Source organism: Lissotriton helveticus, chromosome 3_1 (genome assembly GCF_964261635.1).
Source record: "Lissotriton helveticus chromosome 3_1, aLisHel1.1, whole genome shotgun sequence".
NCBI classification, from domain to species: Eukaryota; Metazoa; Chordata; class Amphibia; order Caudata; family Salamandridae; genus Lissotriton; species Lissotriton helveticus.
The window spans coordinates 1,153,390,124-1,153,409,489 of record NC_136061.1 but is presented as its reverse complement, the minus strand read 5'-3'; the positions used below and the strand labels follow the sequence as shown (position 1 = coordinate 1,153,409,489).

At 50.1% G+C, this 19,366-nt stretch overlaps 1 protein-coding gene across 5 annotated transcripts in view; it reads right to left on the bottom strand.

Annotated features, from left to right (window-relative positions):
• The window catches only part of ORC4 (origin recognition complex subunit 4), a 249,980-nt gene that overhangs the window by 48,607 nt on the left and 182,007 nt on the right, over window positions 1–19,366 (bottom strand). For 4 of the 5 annotated variants that reach the window (XM_078681765.1, XM_078681769.1, XM_078681767.1 and 1 more), the window contains one exon: window positions 11,731–11,817. The exons of the other annotated variant lie outside the window; for it this stretch is intronic. In XM_078681765.1, the coding sequence (XP_078537891.1) occupies window positions 11,731–11,817 (87 nt within the window). The remainder of the gene's footprint in view (window positions 1–11,730; window positions 11,818–19,366) is intronic. 5 annotated transcript variants of the gene reach the window in all.

Below are 19,366 nucleotides of genomic sequence, written 5' to 3'. Positions count from 1 at the left end.
GTGGGCTATCCCAAAGGATGCCCCATCTCTTTTAAAAACTAAAAAAGTTAAATTTTGCTGCAACGATTGATACCCAAGGGCAGGGTCCACATGCCACATAGAGGCTCTTGGGTTCACAAACACGGCTATTGGATCTGCGGGCCCCAAGTAGGACTCTAGGGTTCTAGTTGGTCGCCATTCCATGCCCATGGACCCATGAGCCTTGTTTGTCAACCCCAGACAAGTCGTGGACCCATAGTCGTCTTCCTTCTTGGATTTGTGGACCCAAAGGGAGCATGTTACTCCAGAATCAAAGGTTAGTGGTTAATCCAGTGGTTATTGGTTATTTTTGGTAACTGGATTAGTCATGCGCTTTCAAGGAAAACATTTCAAGCATTTTCTTGTTTCTTTGTAACAGATGAATTTGAGTGAAGGTGAGATCATTAGTAGGGGATATGAGAGTCCATGCAAATTGTTGGTGGGATGAATTGTGTAGGTTAGAGGCAATTGGATATTGTTAAGTTACGACCTAGGAAATGAGGTCAGGTAATTTGCAAAAATAAAAATGATAGCGATTAAGGCAGGAAGGCATGAGACTTAGAATAGGTTATACTCCAGAGAGACAAGGCACACAAAGGATGGAAGGTAAGGAGCACTGCAATATTTCATTTGAGAGGCTTCCCACAACAGCACTTCAAGTTGATCTAAAGTTTGGGCTTTGCTCAGAAACTGAGGTCCCAGCACACAGGTTTTAATATCTGCTGACAGGTTTAGCAGCTACACGTCTATGGCATAACCACAGGAGAGTACAGGTTTCCAGGTGGCAGTGTAATATAGGAAGCCACACCCCATTGTGGCTTTCTTTTTTGGTGGCACTAAGGTTTTTGGAAAGCCATCTTGTTTCAGAGGAGTGAGTGTGTGCCTATTCACACTGGAATGATAACATTTATATATGAAATGCAATCTCCGCCCCATGACTGATTAACCTTTCCTTGCCTCCATGAATAAAGACCTAAAACCATAAACTGAAACTTGATTTTTTGCCACAGGGCCCATTGCAATATGTAATACTGTCAGCCAGTCCTAACCTTTCAGGAACCAGCATAATGAATTCCCCAACATGTTTTTTTTTTAACATTGAAAATCGGGACGTAAAATCCCAAAATGCAAAGTGCTGGTTGCTCTTAGAAAGTCAGGACCTCCTGAAGGAGACACGTGCAACAGGATTGCTTAAACGCTATATTTTAAACTTTTACAGATCAGGCCAGTTCATTTTGAAGAGGATGACCATGTTTGGCTTGAATGTAAAACCAAATATAAAACCATGTCCACCTATTTTAGGTTTGGACAATTCTTTTCAATCTATGGTAAATGGAAACAGATTCCTGTGCAAATCAGAGGTACTTTATTGATCCGCTGCCGTCTGTCACAAGGAAAAATTAAATGTAAATATAATCTATGTAGATCCTATATTTCTTTTTTTTTATAGTTTTCAAAAACCTTTATTGAAGATTTAGACACAACAGAAGTACAGAGTTACACCACGGCAAGATAATATGCATTACGATATGTTTTACAATATCGAGGACAACCGCTTACATGCACTGCAATCAATGACATCAATGAAATAGATCGGAATCCCACCAAAAGAAAAGCGGAGAAATTATCAGGGAAGGCACCACACCTAAAAGGGGGAGAGCATGGGGTAGGGGGCGAAAGGGAAGCAGAGAGGAGGGGACTCAGACCTGCACCGGCAGCCGCTGCGGGCGGAGCACCGGTGGGGATCGCGGGAGAGGTCGCTGGGTGCTGGGAAATGTGACTTAGAAGATAGGAGACAAGCGGACCCCAGATAGCGGGCAGTATCTAGCGGGCATTAGGTCCCAGAATTCGGACAGGAGAGTCTGGGAACGGGAAGCATCCTCCAACGAAAGGGACACATTTGGTGCGGGTCGCCGACTCCTGCACATGGAAACCCTGCGACGCGCAAGGACTAGCAGCATAGTCTGGGGAGGCATTTGGGCAAAATTTGACAAAGCCTATGAGGCAAAGCAGAGGGTCAGGAGGGAGCGGAAAGTGAGTGATGTCAGAAATAAGAGCACATACCTCACGCCAATAAACGGAGACCTTGGGACATACCCAGGCACGGTGGGAGAAGTCAGCCGCAGGCGCAGAGCAGGCATCTATTACTGGTAATGAGGTCCATTTTGTGCAATTGCATGGGGGTCCGGTAGAGCCTATTTAAATTGGATAAGGCGCAGTCAATAGTTAGGGGAGAGGAGTTTAATCTGGGTGCAGCAGTAAAGCCAGTCGGCCTGGGAAATTGTGATATCTCGGTCCATCTCCCATGCCACGCGTGCCCTGTCAGTGGAGATGGAGGAGGCCACCAGCGTGGTAGCATAGATTCTGGTGAACAGTTTATGTGGAGAGGTGGACGTATAAAGAAAACTGAGAGTGGCCATCGAAAGCGGGGGAGGAGGGGGTGGGTGAAAAGAGGGATGGAGCTTCCTACAGACCGCCCTTAGATGGTAATAAAGCAAAGTGTCCATAGATCCAGAGTCAGCAGCCAATGTGTAGAATTTATTCTCAGGGTAGAGATCAGACACAGTAGAAAGCCCAAGATGAGTGGCATGTTTCCCCATCCCCGAAGATTGAAGAGGAGGAAAAGTGGGGTGTTGAGCAATAGGCATTGCAGCCGCCGAGAGCATGTCCGGACCCAAGATTTTCCAGAGCCCCTCCCAAGCTCGGCGTAGGGTCTCAACTGTGTCGATCTCAGCGCATGAAGGCCACCCTGGGGAAAATAAAGCGGTAGAGAGCAGCCAAGGGGCAGCCAGGTCAGCCTCAACCGCTACATGGGGCTGAAACAGAGTGAGGTGGAGCCAGAAATGGAGAAAGCAGGCCTGGGCGCTAAGGGCATAGAGTTTAAAATCAGGGGCACCAAGGCCACCACACGACATAGGAAGCGTTAAGACATTATATGCAATCTTGGGTTGCCGGCCGGCCCAGATCAGGGTAATCACCAAAGAACGGAGTCTACGAAAAAAAGTGAGCAGTGAGAGGGAGGGAAATATTGACAAATAAATAAAGGAACTTCGGGAGCACCACCATCTTGGCAATGGCTATGCGTCCGGCTACCGAAAGTGGCAAACCACTCCAAAGAGGAATCTTAGATTCTAGCCAATCCACCGAGCGACCGAAGTTGGCCCTCCAAGCATCCCTACTAAGCCAGATCCCAAAATATCTGGTCGGCTCAGTCGCCCACACGAAAGGATATTCCGGATCAAATGGCATTGTGGCATCGGTGAGAGGGAATAACATGGACTTGCTCCAGTTAACCTGGATGCCGGAATAGCCGCCAAAAAGTATCACCTCACGGAACAGAGGTTTGAGGTTCTCTCGGAGGTGGCAGACGAATAGGGTGATATCGTCCGCATACACCGAGATAAGTAGAGCATGGACCACAAAGTCGATGCCCCTCTGGGTGTGATGTTGACGCAACTGAGCCGCTAGAGGCTCCATTGCAATAGGAAAGAGCATTGGGGACAGCGGGCATCCCTGCCGAGTGCCACGCTAGATGGAGATGGGGTCTGAGATTTGGCCATTGAGCCGAAGTAGAAGTAGCACTTTTCGTATGTACATCGGACTAAAGCTAAAGCAGGGAAGACGATGAAAGAGGAATGGCCATTCTAAGGTGTCAAAGGTTTTAGTAACGTCCAACAAGGTCGCCACCGCCGGGAGAGTTGGGTTTATTTGATGTAGGACGGAGAAGATGGTCCGCAGATTATGAGAGGTAGCGCGGCCAGGAATGAAACCAGACTGATCCGGGAGAGCAATGTGCGGCATAAGAGCTAAAAGGCGCAAAGCAAGCAATTTTGCAAAAATGTTATCTGTATTTATGAGGGACAGGGGGCGATAACAGTCCAGCGATTCGGGTGGTTTATCTGGCTTTAAGAGCAAGGTAAGTGAGGCCTCACGAAGCGATGGGGAGAGATGCCCCATTTCAAAGGAGTCCTTATACATGGAGGAAAGGTGAGGAACCAAAATAGGGGCAAAAGCCTTGTAGAAGGAGGCTGGCAGGCCATCCAGGCCAGGGGCCGTGTCACAGGGCATGCAAGTTATTGCAGCAAGTATCTCCTCTTTGGAGAACAGCTCATCGAGGAACTCCCGGTGGTGGTGGTCTAGCCATAGCAGTTGGAGGGTGTCGAAATATTTATCAAGGACCTCTGGTGAAGGGGCTGAGCCGTCCGTGTAAAGTTGTGTGTATAATGAAATAAAGCGCGCTTTAATTTCCTTGGGCGAGGTAGTTCTATCAGTTCCACTGTCACAGAGGGCGTTAATACAAGAAGCCGCTCGAGGCAGGCGAAGCAGGTTGGCCAAGGTTTTGCCAGGACGTTCGCCCTCGCCAAAACGGTGCGCCCGAGCCTCCCTGCCAAGGAAGGCAAGCTCTCTGTTGGCCTCGTCGGCAAATTCAGTCAGTTTCCCCCGGATCTGCGCGAGATTATCTGGGTTGGGGTCCTGAGCATTAGAAGAATTAAGATCCTTGATCTCCCTTTCTAATTTGTCGAGGGTTCCGCGTATAGACCGAAGGATGCCGGACTGCTTGGAGATACACTCGCCACAAATCAAGACTTTAAAACTCTCCCACAACGTGGACGGCGAATCAACGGAACCCTCGTTTGGCTCAAAAAACTTTGTGATTGCAGTCTGAATTTCGTCACAAAATACTGAGTCGCGGAGGGCATTCGAAGGGAGCCACCAAGAAAAAGCACGGCAAGGAGAGAGTGGAAGCGTAGGCCCAATCGAACTGGAGCATGGTCAGAAAGAGTGTGTGCCATGTGCTCTACGGAGGTGAGCCAGGCCAAGGCGTCCAGAGTAGTGATCCAAAAGTCTGGGCGGGACCAACAGCTGCGGGAGCCAGTGACACAAGTACCCTCACCCGCGTCGTGCGGGTGTGCCGCCATGCATTGTACAGAGCGTTATCAGTGAAAATGGAGTTGAGAAGGGCAGTTAAGCGTGGTTGAAGAGTGCGGGGCCCGGACCGATCAATGGAGGGGGAAAGTGTTATGTTAAAATCTCCACCCCAGAGGAGCGCCGCAGGGCCGAGAGTAGAAATGTGGTGCCAGACAAGTGTAAAGAAGTCCGGGTCGTCACAGACTGGACTATACTGGGCAGCAAGTGTCAGAGGCTGGGTGTGAAGAGTACCGTGGAGAATTACAAAGCATCCACCAGGGTCGACAATCACTTGTGAGGTTTGCCAAGGGAGCCCCCTACGTAATAGGATAGACACCCAGCGGGAATAATTAGAATAATAAGAGGAACGTATTTCTCCCCAATATCAGGAGAGAATCCTTAAGGATGAGGCGGGCATGAGATGGGTTTCTTGCAGGAAGCATATGTCCACTTTGTGACGAATAAGGTGGGCGTGGACTAGTCGACATTCCAAGTCCAGAGGACGGTTTCCGTCATGATGCTGCGTTAAGGTGGGGAATATAAAACGAGTCAAAGGGGGAGAGAAACGGTGCATGACCCAATAAGGAGTGCTGTCACAGTTGGTGCAGTGGTGAGGTCAATCCGGGAAGCATGAATGAGCAAGGTGATGCCATAACCCATGTTGCAGAAAGAGCCCCACAAGAGGACACAAGTAAGTTCTGCGTGGTGCCCTCGTCCGAGCGGTGAACAGTAACATTGCAGGGGAAAGCACTAGAAGTCCAAGGGGTGCGGAAAGCAAAAATTCTAAATACCAGCTGCATGTCAAAGAGGAGCCAATAGCATGAAGCAGTGTCAGAACGAACATCAAAGCCCCAGTAGGAGGCAACAATCCCTAAAAAGTACAGAAGAGGCCAGAATAAAGTAAACAAAAGAGCCATATTACTTGTAAAGTGTAGGCAGCAATTAACACTCAGCCAGTCAATCATTGTCACTAAGGTGGTCAGCTGCAGTGGCCTGAGAACCAGTTGGTGAGGAGCGAAGCGACTTATCAAGTTTCTTAGCAAAAGCGAGGGCATCCCTAGGATCTGGAAAGACGAGCGCTTTTGCGCCTTGCCAGACTCGCAGCTCCGCTGGATAAGCCAATGAGTAAGAGACTTCGTGTTTTTGGAGGATCCATTTTGCTGGAAGGAATTCACGGCGAGCTGCCTGGACAGCGATGGTATAGTCAGGGTAGAATGAGAGCGAGTTGCCTTGATGATTTTTTTTTACCCCCTACTCGTGCCGCACAGAGTATGGCGTCGAGGTCTCTGAAACTTAGGATTTTAGCAATGATGGGGCGAGCTGGTAAGCCGGGGCCAGGACGCAGGCCAAGGGAGCGATGTGCCCACTCGACAATGAAGACAGAGGAGAGGATGTCACCAAAGAGTTCCCGGACGAGCTGCTCTACGTAATCCACCATACGGGAGATACTGGATTCAGATACTCCTGTGATGCGGAGGTTGCTCCTCCGGGAGCGCGCCTCCAAATCTTCATTTTTATTCCGAATGATGTCGAGTATTTCGTCCATCTGCAATAATTTTTGGCGATCCTGAGTGGCGGCCTCCTCGGCGTCGGAAACACTGGATTCAACATGCAAGAGACGAGCATCGTGAGAATCAACTCGGGCCTTAACTGAGTCTAGGCAGGCGGATAGTTGATAGAGTTGGACCGCAATGTCTGTGACCGTGGACCTGACGTCGAGCATAATCGCCTTCAGATCTTCACGCGCAGGGGGTGCCCCCATGATGGCCGCGGGGTAGCCACTATCTGAACTTGCGCCGTCTTGTCTTGTCGATCTGCCCTGATCAAAGGCAATCTTGGGCTGCTTATGGTCAGTCCTCCCCATGGCGGGCAGAAGCAGGTAAGAGGTACCACCAGAGACCGGGGGAGGAGATAGCAACCAAAAGGAACAGTGTAAAAAATCACGGCAGGTGAACCACAGACTCAAACAGCAGCAGTGGTCAGACCAGGAAAGATGGCAGGGCCACCAGTACAGGTGAGCAGCAGCGGTCGGCCACTGTGAGTAACAGGCGCAGTGAGGCGATGACAGGACGCTGCAAAAGGTGGAGGCACCAGGCCGGCAGCACAGTAGGTTGACAAATGCGGCCCTCACAGACACAGCGGAGATACAGGAAGATCACGCCACTTCGAACTGAGAGCAGAGAGGACAACAAAGCAAACCACAGAACACCAAGAGGGGCAGTCAGCCACCCAGCGAGGGACCAGTGCAACAGGTCCGATGGCCCCAGAGCTTGAAGCGGGGCGCAGGGGGCCTCGCTGTGCACCACACAATCCCAGGGCCACACCGCAGAAGCCCCCACAGTGGTGATGTTCGCATTGGGGGAACACAGCCAGATGCCTAAAGGTGCCGAAACGTCACCTCGGTAGGATGATGTGGACGCCCAGAAATGGGGCCTGCAGTTCAGGGGCCACACAGGAGCGCACGCCAGCTGGCGCAGGGCAGACCTCAGGGCCAGTGCAGGCTTGGTTCGCACCACAGGAGATTAGGCCTGAGGTTGGATTCAGTGGCGGTTTTGGCCCAGAAGCGGTACAAAAGGTGGTGGTGATGGACGGAGCATCTGAATCAATCAAACACTCCCACCCAGTCAAAAGATCTGGGTTTAATCCATCACCGTTCTTTAGCCCACTCTGCCACCCCAGTTCAGACATGGCTATATGCAAATCAGTCTGACCCTGTGCCTCACGGGAACAGTCCAGCCCGAACTGCCAAGCCATGCCTTCCCTGGACCGGAAACAAGCTTCCGAGGACCGGGTTCTGGCATTCCAGCCGTCTTCAGCCCGGCTTGCTTAAATCCAGTGGCAAAGTGAGCAAGGGACTCACGTCTGAGCATACTCTGCCACACTTATGGCGGCCAAAAGCGGTACAAAAGGGGGTGTTGATGGACGGAGCATCTGAACCAATCAAACACTCACACCCAGTCAAAAGATCTGGGTTTAATCCATCACCGTTCTTTAGCCCACTCTGCCACCCCAGTTCAGACATGGCTATATGCAAATCAGTCTGACCCTGTGCCTCATGGGAACAGTCCAGCCCGAACTGCCAAGCCATGCCTTCCCTGGACCGGAAACAAGCTTCCGAGGACCGTTTTCTGGCATTCCAGCCGTCTTCAGCCCGGCTTGCTTAAATCCTGTGGCAAAGTGAGCAAGGGACTCACGTCTGAGCATACCCTGCCACACTTATGGCGGCCAAAAGCGGCACAAAAGGGGGTGGTGATGGACGGAGCATCTGAATCAAACACTCACACCCAGTCAAAAGATCTGGGTTTAATCCATCACCGTTCTTTAGCACACTCTGCCACCCCAGTTCAGACATGGCTCTATGCAAATCAGTCTGACCCTGTGCCTCATGGGAACAGTCCAACCTGAACTGCCAAGCCATGCCTTCCCTGGACCGGAAACAAGCTTCCGAGGACCGGTTTCTGGCATTCCAGCCGTCTTCAGCCCGGCTTGCTTAAATCCAGTGGCAAAGTGAGCAAGGGACTCACGTCTGAGCATACCCTGCCACACTTATGGCGGCCAAAAGCGGTACAAAAGGGGGTGGTGATGGACGGAGCATCTGAATCAATCAAACACTCACACCCAGTCAAAAGATCTGGGTTTAATCCATCACCGTTCTTTAGCCCACTCTGCCACCCCAGTTCAGACATGGCTATATGCAAATCAGTCTGACCCTGTGCCTCATGGGAACAGTCCAGCCCGAACTGCCAAGCCATGCCTTCCCTGGACCGGAAACAAGCTTCCGAGGACCAGTTTCTGGCATTCCAGCCGTCTTCAGCCCAGCTTGCTTAAATCCAGTGGCAAAGTGAGCAAGGGACTCACGTCTGAGCATACCCTGCCACACTTATGGCGGCCAAAAGCGGTACAAAAGAGGGTGTTGATGGACGGAGCATCTGAATCAATCAAACACTCACACCAGTCAAAAGATCTGGGTTTAATCCATCACCGTTCTTTAGCCCACTCTGCCACCCCAGTTCAGACATGGCTATATGCAAATCAGTCTGACCCTGTGCCTGATGGGAACAGTCCAGCCCGAACTGCCAAGCCATGCCTTCCCTGTACCGGAAACAAGCTTCCGAGGACCGGTTTCGGGCATTCCAGCCGTCTTCAGCCCACGCCTGGCTAGCATTCCCACGCCTTCTCCTCAACTTTGTGGGGCTCTTCAGAACTAGCTAGGTCTCAGCATAGGACACTATTAAAAATCAATCGGTGTACTAGACTCCCTTCGACCTGCAAGAAGTGCTGACATAAATATGTACATTATAAACCATGTTGCAGCCGCACCTCTCAGCCCTTGGCTGCAACACATAAATGTTGTGGAGCCAGAAGGAAATGGTGTTGTGAGCCCCTGCCAAATGACTCTCCCCTGACATGCATTTCTTTGCCATGTGCCCAGAAGTTAACTGGAGAACTTAGTAAAGACATGCCCCAGTGTAAACTAGATTTACAATTAAAGAAGCAATGCCACGGACGTCACACTTTCCCAGGAACTCTGCGACAAGCTCAGCTCATACTTCCACCTGAAATTCAAGGCCCTGTACGACAACTTCAACGAACCTAAGCCTGACAACACCTCCTCCCCGCCAACGCTGCCGATAGGCCAACAATCATGACATGGAATCCCGCTACAGTCGAACACACCACTACTATCATGCAGAAAACCCACTCAGGAGCCCCCACGAACCCCTGCCCACCGCACATATTCCACAGGGCTGCTGCCACCATCGCACCCGAACTTGGACGGACCATTAACGCCTCCCTCTTGTCCGGCATCTTCCCAGACGACTGGAAACGGGCGGAGGTAAAACCCCTCCTTAAGAAACCCTCGGCCGACCAAACGGACCTGAAGAACTACCGGCCCATATCTCTCCTCCCTTTCGCGGCGAAAGTCAGAGCGACTCGTGAACGTCCAGCTAACCACCTTCATCGAAGAGAACTCCATCCTAGACGTCTCTCAGTCTGGATTCCGCAGCAACCACAGCACCGAGACTGCTCTCCCAGCCGCCACCGACTACATGCGGTTGCTACTCGACCAGGGACACAGCCTTCGACACCGTTTCTCATTGCACACTGGCAGCCAGACTTCACGACGCAGGGATACAAGGAACCACCCTCGACGGGATCCGATCCTTTTTTTCGGTCAGAACCCAGAGGATCAGACTCCCTCCCTTCCTCTCCGAACCCACCGATATCAACTGCGGAGTACCCCATGGGTCATCTCTCAGCCCCACGCTCTTCAACATCTACATGGCCCCCCTGGCCGCCATCGTCAGACAGCATGGGCTCAGCATTGTATCCTACGCCAACGACACCCAGCCCATCTTCTCACTCACGAAGAATCCAGAAGACACCAGACTCTGCTTCCAGGAAGGAATGAAGAACGTGGCAGCCTGGATGAAAGACAGCTGCTTGAAGCTCAACTCAGAGAAGACTGAGGTCATCATCCTCAGATCCTGCAACTCCGCCTGGGACAACACCTTTTGGCCCTCCGCCCTCGGGAATCAACCCACTCCTACTGACCACGCACGCAATCTCTGCATCATCCTCGACTCCTCCCTCTCTATGAACTGCCAGATCAACGCGGTCGCCTCCACCAGCTTCAACTACCTACTCACTGGTGAGTAGTGCGCTATATAAACCGCTGATTGGTTGATTGTAGGAATGCACAACAATTAAAGAAGCATTTGCTAGTGGCATAAACCCTGTTTTCTCAGGTCTTCTTGCCTATCAGGCATCCAACTGCCCTGGGCACTGCCACTTTGTAAGATGTTGTTGAGTATCACTACTTCATTCAGGACCAAACGTCAACCATTTTGCATGTGTACTTACTTACCAGAAAGAACCTGCAATCCATGAACTCATCCTAACATTACATTTCCCCAATCCAATTAGACCTAGATTTCCCATATCTGGCTATCTCTCGTTTATATACCATCTAGCACTCTTCGGAAGCTTCAGAACACCCTTTTTCTCTTCCTCCCTCCTTTTTCTTACCGGCTGCCCCCATCCTCAAATCCAATCACTCACTCTATTTACATCCAGCACTGCCTTTAGACATCCACTACTTGCGCCTCTCCCAGCACCAAAGAGCAATTAAGGAATGACTGTTCCCCCTTAACATCTCACTCACCACCCCAGACAATTCAGTACCCTGCCATTATTTAGGTTTCATGAATGTACCAACAACTAGTCAAACACCTCCCATTCGCAGAGTAAGAGTCTATCATAGAATGCCCATGGACCACTTAGTGGATGCGCGTATTATTAAAATAGTCATCTATCAATCAGGTACTCCGTTGCATCACAGATCTGCCTACACACAGTCCCAAACACGCAGGACCAAGACTGGTGTACATCTTCAGCTCTACTATGCAGCACCAACCGTTTCTCACAAGGTCACACTATCCGCACACTTTCCATTAAGCACGTCTTCAAGCACTTCGTGGACAACACCAGCAGTAGCAATGTACTGTTTCATTACTTGTGCAATACAATCTAACACGAGATGCTGATCTACTTTGTCAAGGCTGCCAAAGATTAATTTAGAAGTTACAGTATTGAAAGTGAGACTACTGGCCTGAGAATAATGTGGGCTGTTGGCTAAATACTCAAAAATGGCTGATGATGTCACACGGAACAGAGAGCTACAAGGTAGCATTGAAATAGAATTTAAGTAGCAGTGATACTTCTCCTGTGGAAGTCTAGTAAAACTGATCGGAAATTTCCAGAAATGTCCTGAAAATATTTAAATTTGCAGTGGCTACTAACCAACAACATATGGAGAGACCGCAGATCTTTTGTGCAATTGAAGTGTTTTTGCAGCACATCTTCCACCGTCTTATTTTCCAACAGAGCCTGTATCAAAGAAATAAGAAGGATATAAGGCTTTTATGGTGAATGTCATTTTTCTGATTACTTTCAGGAAAAAGCAAAAACAGGAAAAAGATTTGCTGGTGATGCTATTGGCTATCATTTAAAAATAGAATGCTACAACTGAAACATTCAGACTCTATATGTAACTAACGAATGAGAACATGGGCACTGGATCAAGAGCCAACTCTTCAAAGATAAATGCATTCCATATTTCAGACCCCACATTTATAACGTAGAAGACTCAAGCAGTTAACACAGGTTTTAGTGCCATTTCTGCATTACTTGAGCGTTTACTGTAAATGAACATTCTGCACCTAGACTGGATATTACTAACTTCATTAACACAAGGTCTCTTTCCATTTAATGCCCCTACCATTTAATGCCCCTACCATTTAATGCCCCGACTTGATACGATGTATGCCTTTTGATGAAGGGGTACCCAATGAAGATCCAGAGTTAACGCAGAAGAGACAAATATACAAATAATGAATCTAAATTGAACGATTTACATTACAATTGATAGCCTGAAAATCTAGCACGGCCCTGAAAATCTAGCACAGCTGCAATCCCTGTAGACCTGCGTTGGACACCCCTTCTATTTGGCAATGTTTCATAATCATACCACAACATTGTGGAGTGCACTCGATGGTTAATCATTTTCAACAGGAAACAACGATGGGAGTACACTGCTAGCCTCTCCTCCGGATCGCCCCTCTGCATTCTGGTATATGCAGTGCGTGTAACTTGAAGAGTTTGGGAAAAAGTTTGTGAGTGTTTCACCAAAGTTGGTGCAAGTAAGTACTTGATATTTCCAGAATCTCTAGACACGAGACATGGCTCGTGTTTCGGGATAGTATCCCTCATCAGTAGAGAAAAGTTCTGGGGTGGTTGAGAAGGCCGCCAAACAACCGTCACAGGCTTCGTTGCCTCTTAGGCGCGCAGGTGCCTCTCCAAAAGCTTGTCAGCTTGGGGGCTCACAGGAGCCCTTTTAACAGGAAACAACGATGGGAGCACACTGCTAGCCTCTCCTCCGGATCGCCCCTCTGCTTTTGGAGATGCACCTGCGCGCCTAAGAGGCAACAAAGCCTGTGACGGTTGTTTGGCGGCCTTCTCAACCACCCCAGAACTTTTCTCTACTGATGAGGGATACTATCCCGAAACACGAGCCATGTCTCGTGTCTAGATATTCTGGAAATGTCAAGTACTTACTTGCACCAACTTTGGTGAAACACTCCCAAACTTTTTCCCAAACTCTTCAAGTTATACGCACTGCATATACCAGAATGCAGAGGGCGATCCGGAGGAGAGGCTAGCAGTGTGCTCCCATCGTTGTTTCCAATCATTTTCAACAGTTTATGATGCTCAAAGGCAAGTATACATGGCATGCAAACCTAGAACGCACTCCGCCCGTGCGCATGAATATCTGCAAACAAGCCACAGCCACGTCTGGCTCCTTAAGCGCCAGGATGCACAACCTAGAAAGTCCACAGTTAAGCAAATTCACCCATCTTATTACTTTACTCAGACTTTAATCAATTGTTTGTCCATTAGTGTTCCAGATTTATTCACAATTGTTTCACTTCTGTTTCAACAGGTGCCATATTGATTTTCCTCATACAATACACATTCATAATCACATTTATTATGGGTTGGACTATTGGCATTACGCAATTTGTGTTAAACTTTTTGTATTATTAGTCTGTTGTTGGGGACAAGTACATTGCATTAGGTGGTTGTAAAAGAATTTCAGGTGATATAGTTTTGGGTGCATTCACTTTTTTGTTTTCCAATATCATGTGGCATGAAAGGATCACAAGGTTTCTCTACTTTTGAAAAACACAGGTTTGACCTGCGCATGATCACTTTGAGACACAACTGGGAGTGGAAGGTTTTGGAGTGCTCATTTAGTTGCAGGTAAACACATCAGTATTCACTTGGCTATTAGATTTGGACAAGAGAGTGGATGGCACACATCCGAGGTGTAAGCAGACTCAGCATAGATAATGCAAGAAGTTGCACAGAGCACGGGTATACATTTCTTAATGCAGACATGCATGATAGGAATCTTATTTGGGTTCTTTGCATGGTTTACTTAGTTTTATTTTCGACATGTGAAGCCTTTTCACAGTCTGGTAACACCCTATTTGAGGGACAAAATGTGCAGCAATAGACAATCCTGTTGGATGTCATTGTGTTCAAGCTTGTTAATGAACAAGTTACTTACCTTCGGTCACGATATATCTGTAGGAGACATAGATTAGTTATGGATTTCTCACCTTAGATTTACCCCAGGCGTCAAACTGGATCCGGAGAATTTTTTCTTCAGCAGTCGGTAGGTGGCACTGGTTGACTCCGCGTTCATCGTTGGTGTCATGGCTGCCAGAATTATGTTGCGGTATCTACTTAGACGCCACCCCTGCGGTGACGCCAGTTCTTTAAACGACATTCCACGCCAGAAGCACAGAGCCATGCAAGACACTGACCACTGGTGCACAAAACTAAGTCCATTACCCAAGAAGTCAGTTCGCAGAACGGGGCAGATGGGTGGGCTGTGAGGAATCCATAACTAATCTATGTCTCTACCAGATTTATTGTTACCAAATGTAAGTAACCTGTTCATCTGAAAGAGACAATTAGTTATGGATTCCTCACCTTAGAATAGATACCCCAGCAATATCAACACCGGAGGTGGGACTGCGAACCAAGTTCATACCAGAAAGTCCTGGAGAACTGAACGGCCAAAGAAGCTGTCTCTCTGGACTTGGGTGTCCAGGCAGTAGTGTTTTGTAAACGTGTGCAATGAAGCCCACATAGCTGCCCGGCAGATGTCATGAAGGGGGGCTCCATGTCCCAAAGCAGTAGTAGCTGCCGTCGCCCTGGTGGAATGGGCATGCAACCCCATTGGAGGTTCCTTTGTCGCTAAGGAATAGTAGATTTTGATGCAAAGAATGACCCATCGAGAGATGGTTTATTTTTGCACGGCCCGACCTTTCTTGGCGCCCACATTACCAACAAACAGCTGGTCATCCACCCAGAATTGTTTTGTGCGATCCAGATAGAATGAAAAGACATGTTTTGGATCCAGACGGTGGAGCTTCTCCTCATCTTAGGATGATGCGGGGCGGGAAGAAGGTGGGCAAAGTGATGCTCTGTCCTATGTGGAAAGAGGTAACCACTTTGGGAAGGAAAGAAGGCATAGTCCGAAGGACAACTATGTCTGGATGAACAGCCAAAAAAGGAGGTTTGGAAGAAAGAGCCTGAAGCTCTCACACTGCGAGCAGAGGTGATGGCGACCAGAAAGGCAGTTTTAAGTGTCAGAAGTCTGAGAGGACAGTTATGTAGCGACTCGAAAGGAGCGCACATAAGGTGGTCAGAACCAGGTTCATGTCCTACTGGGGCATTACGAAAGGAATTGGAGGAAACATGTGGGTAATGCCCTTTAGGAATCGATTTACAATAGGGGACTTGAAAAGAGAAGGCTGATCAGGAAGCTGAAGAAAGGCCGAAATGGCCGAAAGATAGCCTTTTAGAGTGCCCAGAGCAGCGCCCTGATGGGCCAAAAAAAAGAATGTAGAGGAGAACCCCTGAAAGTGGTACAGAAAGGGGATCCATAGCCTTTGCTGCGCATCATTTATCTCTCTATTATCTCTATTACTCTCTATTATCTGAAGGAAGACCTCCTATTACTGAAAATTCTACTCTCCATGACTATGGAAGTGCCTTCCCAGTGTGTTCTTGTGGTTGGAGTGTCTGCCATTTATTGCAGTATTATCCTTGTACATGTGTTTGATACTCTTTTGTAACATGAACACACCTCTTTTCCCTTGTAACACACGGTTTGCTACCTCTCACATTTTGTTTGCCTTTCATACTTGCACAAGGGCCACCATTGCCTACGTAACGTTTGTTCTTGTGCCTGAGTGTCTAGCATATATTGCAGTATTATACCTCTAATTGTACTTTGTTTTCTCTTGTAACCTGCACACTTATCACTTTTTTTGATCCTGTGCACTTTTTGCTACCTCATGTATTTTGTTTTCTCACAATTGTCACTTTACCTTATGTAACTTAACGTCTGCTTTTGTAATCTGTTCACGTGTAATGTTCTCCTCATGTATCAGTTCTGTTCCTATTGTGAAGCGCTCTGACGCCTTCGGGTAAAGTCCGCGCTATATAAAAATGCATAAATAAATAAATAAATAAATATCATGCCACAAATTTGTTCCATCTACAGGCGTATAGCGTTTTGGTAGAGGGATGCCTGGATGCCAAGATAACGTTACAGACTTCGGAAGGAAGGTCGAAAGCGGTCAACTGTCGCCGCTCAAACTCCACACAAGGAGGTGGCGGCTGGACAGGTTCCGGTGGAGGACCGTCCCCTGCTGCAGCGACAGAAGATCCTCCCAAAGGGGCAGTCTGCTCGGAGGCTCGATGGCCATGGCTCGGGATACCATACTCTTCGAACCCAGGCCGGTGCTAATAGAATGAATTGGGCCCGGTTGTGCTTGATCTTCTTCAGCACTCTTGGTAGAAGTGGTATAGGCGGAAAGGCGAGCGAGTGCCGCCTTGGAAATACCAACACGCAGAACTGCTGACATTGCGGTGGTGAATAGATCTAACAAAGGCTCTCCCCACTGTTGAAAGAGACCTTGCACCCCTCCGAGTGAAGACGCCATTCGTGAACCATCATCCACTGGTGGCTGCTGTTGACCCAATCCTGGTTCGTTAGCCACCACAGCAATTGACGTGCAGTGCCCTCCGAGATCTGGACGCAATCGGAAAGATTCCCCTGATGCTGTGTCCACTGTAACTTCAGGTTCCAGTGCAGAGTCTGCATATGCCACCTGGCATAGTCCATGAGCAGGATGCAGGAGGCCATGATGCCCAGTAGCCTCCGAGTCATTCTGACCAAAACCTGGTATAGAGGCTGAAAGATCAGAATCATAGCCCGAATATCCCGGACTCGCTGCTTGAGAGGATAAACCCGAAACTGCGCTTTGTCCAGAACAGCTCCGATGAAAAGGAGCTTCTGAGAGGGAATCAGGTGTGACTTCGGCACATTGATGGTGAACCCCAGCGAATGCAGGAGGTTGGCCGTAGTCTGGAGGTGGGGGACGACAGCCTGAGGCAAGCCCGCCTTCAACAGCTAGTCGTCGAGATAGGGGAAGACTGCAACCCCTGATCTGCGCAGATGAGCTGCGACCACCGCCATCACCTTTGTGAACACCCAAGGGGCACTGGTAAAAAGCCAAAGGGGAGCACGCTAAACTGAAAGTGCTCGTGGCCTACCGTGAACCGTAGGTAACGCCGATGGGTCGGCCGGACGGGGATGTGAAAATAAGCGTCCTGTCAGTCCAACGCTACCATCCAGTCTCCAGGGTCGAGGGCAGACAGGACCTGAGCCAGTGTCAATATTTTGAACTTCACATTCCGGAGGAAGCGGTTGACGTTCCTGAGATCTAAGATAGGACACAGGCCTTTGTACTTCTTGGGCACCAGAAAGTAGTGAAAATAACAACCACAACCTACTTTTTGGGCAGGAACTCGCTCAAGGGCTCCCTTGGCCAAGAGAGCCGTAACTTCCTGTTGGAGAAGGGCCAGGTGATCCTCCGACATGCGATGGAATTGAGGTGGCATGGATGGAGGGGTAGTCTTGAAGGAGAGGGAGTAGCCCCTTCGGACTATCTTCCAAACCCACCTGTCCGAAGTGATGTTGAGCCAGTGGGGGAGGTAATGGCGAATCCTCCCGCCCACTGGCGATTGGTAGCCCTGAAAGGTCAGACTAGGAGGGCTTGGAGGCTGTTGCAGAGGGGGCGCTGGTGGACTAGCCTGCCCGCTGGCTCCCAGACCCACGACGGTGGGTCCCACGTCCCTGGCCACGGAGAGGCTGAACAGCTTGTGCAGGCCTGTGGCTCTGGGTGGAACATGGCGGGACACCCCTTCCGTAGCCACGAAAGGGTTGAAAAGCAGACTGCGCGGTCGAGAGGATGGAAGCGAGGCCCAAGGATCTGGCCATAGTCCTGGAATCCTTATATCGCTAGAGCGCGTAGTCTGCTTTGTCGCCGAACAGGCGACAGCTATCAAAGGGCATGTCCAAAAGTGTAGCTTGGACATCACCCGAAAAGCCAGTGGACCTCAGCCAGATGTAGCGTCTAAGGGCTACTGACATGGAAATCGTCCTGCCTAGCGAGTAGGCGGTGTCCAGCCCATATCAGATGGCAAAAGTTTCTGCATCCCTCCCCGCGGCCACTGCCCGGGCCTCCTCCCGGCACTGTGGCAGCACCTGCGTGACCGTGTCCCACACAGAGTGGGAGTAATGGCCCAAGAGACATGCGGTGTTCACCGACCGCAGTCCTAAGCTGGAGGAATAAAACATTTTCTTCCCAAGATGGATCCCTATCAGGGGGGGTGGTAGGGAATGCACCCTTGGAAGTCGAGGCTTGGACCACCAAGCTCCCAGGGGTGGGGTGTTGGGTGAGGAAAATGGGGTAGCCTGATGTTGTGCGGTGGCGTTGGGCAATCATCCTGTCCACAGAAGCCCCTGTGTTGGGCTTGAACCACGTGCCCGAAAGGATGTCCATAAGGGCCTCATTGAACGGCAGCAGGGCTCCGAAGAGGCTGCTGCCAGTTGAAGCACCTTGGTCAGGAGGTTAGTCTAACTGCCACCATAGGAAGCTTGAGGTTTAACTTCTTCCATGCTTATGACGAGCCCAACTCGTCATGAGGAACAGTGGAGCTGTGCACATCACGGCCGCGGCACTTCCACGTGCAATTTATTCCCCGCCTGTGCGGGAGAAGCAATCAGTGGGCGGAGTCGTGACGAGCCCAGCTCGTCATGAGCACAGCTCCACTGTGCCTCATGACGAGCTGGTCAGGAGCACCGCAGCCCTCCCCTTTCCCCCGCGCCGTAGGGGAATTACCCCCGCGGTGAAGGGATTAAGGCCTCAGCCGCTCTACGCAACACCACTGCGTCTGACTCATCCTCCTCCATAGCCACAGTAGGGGGGGAAAGCATGCCACGGTCTGAGGAAGTGTTCAGCACACTGGCCTCACCCAACTACTCTCTCCAGTCCAGTTCTTCCGACTGGTCTGCCAGAGGGTCCACAGACCCCTCCCAGTCCTTCTCACCCTCCCCTGGTAGCCACTCAGGGCAATAGGGAACACCAGGGGAGAACAGGGGTACAAAAGTACTGGTCGGCGCCGGTCTCAACGTCGGGCAATGTCGGTTCGGCACAGTGTTTACATTGAGGGGGAGGCCGGGTCCATGGAGGTGTCACGAGGTTGACCGGGGCCGATCCAGATCCAGGCCTGGATCCCTGGGGCCCTGGGGCCCCTGCGGTGCCAGAGCCGAAGGCATCGAAGGCCAAGAGCCCCCAGCCAATTCCGCGGGGCCCGAAGGCACGCTGGCGGAGTCGGGCTGCCCAAAAATAGAATGGAGGGCTTCATAAAAACTAGGAAGTTGGGCAGGGGTCGCCCAGGCTCCCGACAGGGAGGGAGGCTTGGGGTCGACCCAACAGGCTCCGCGGGCGGA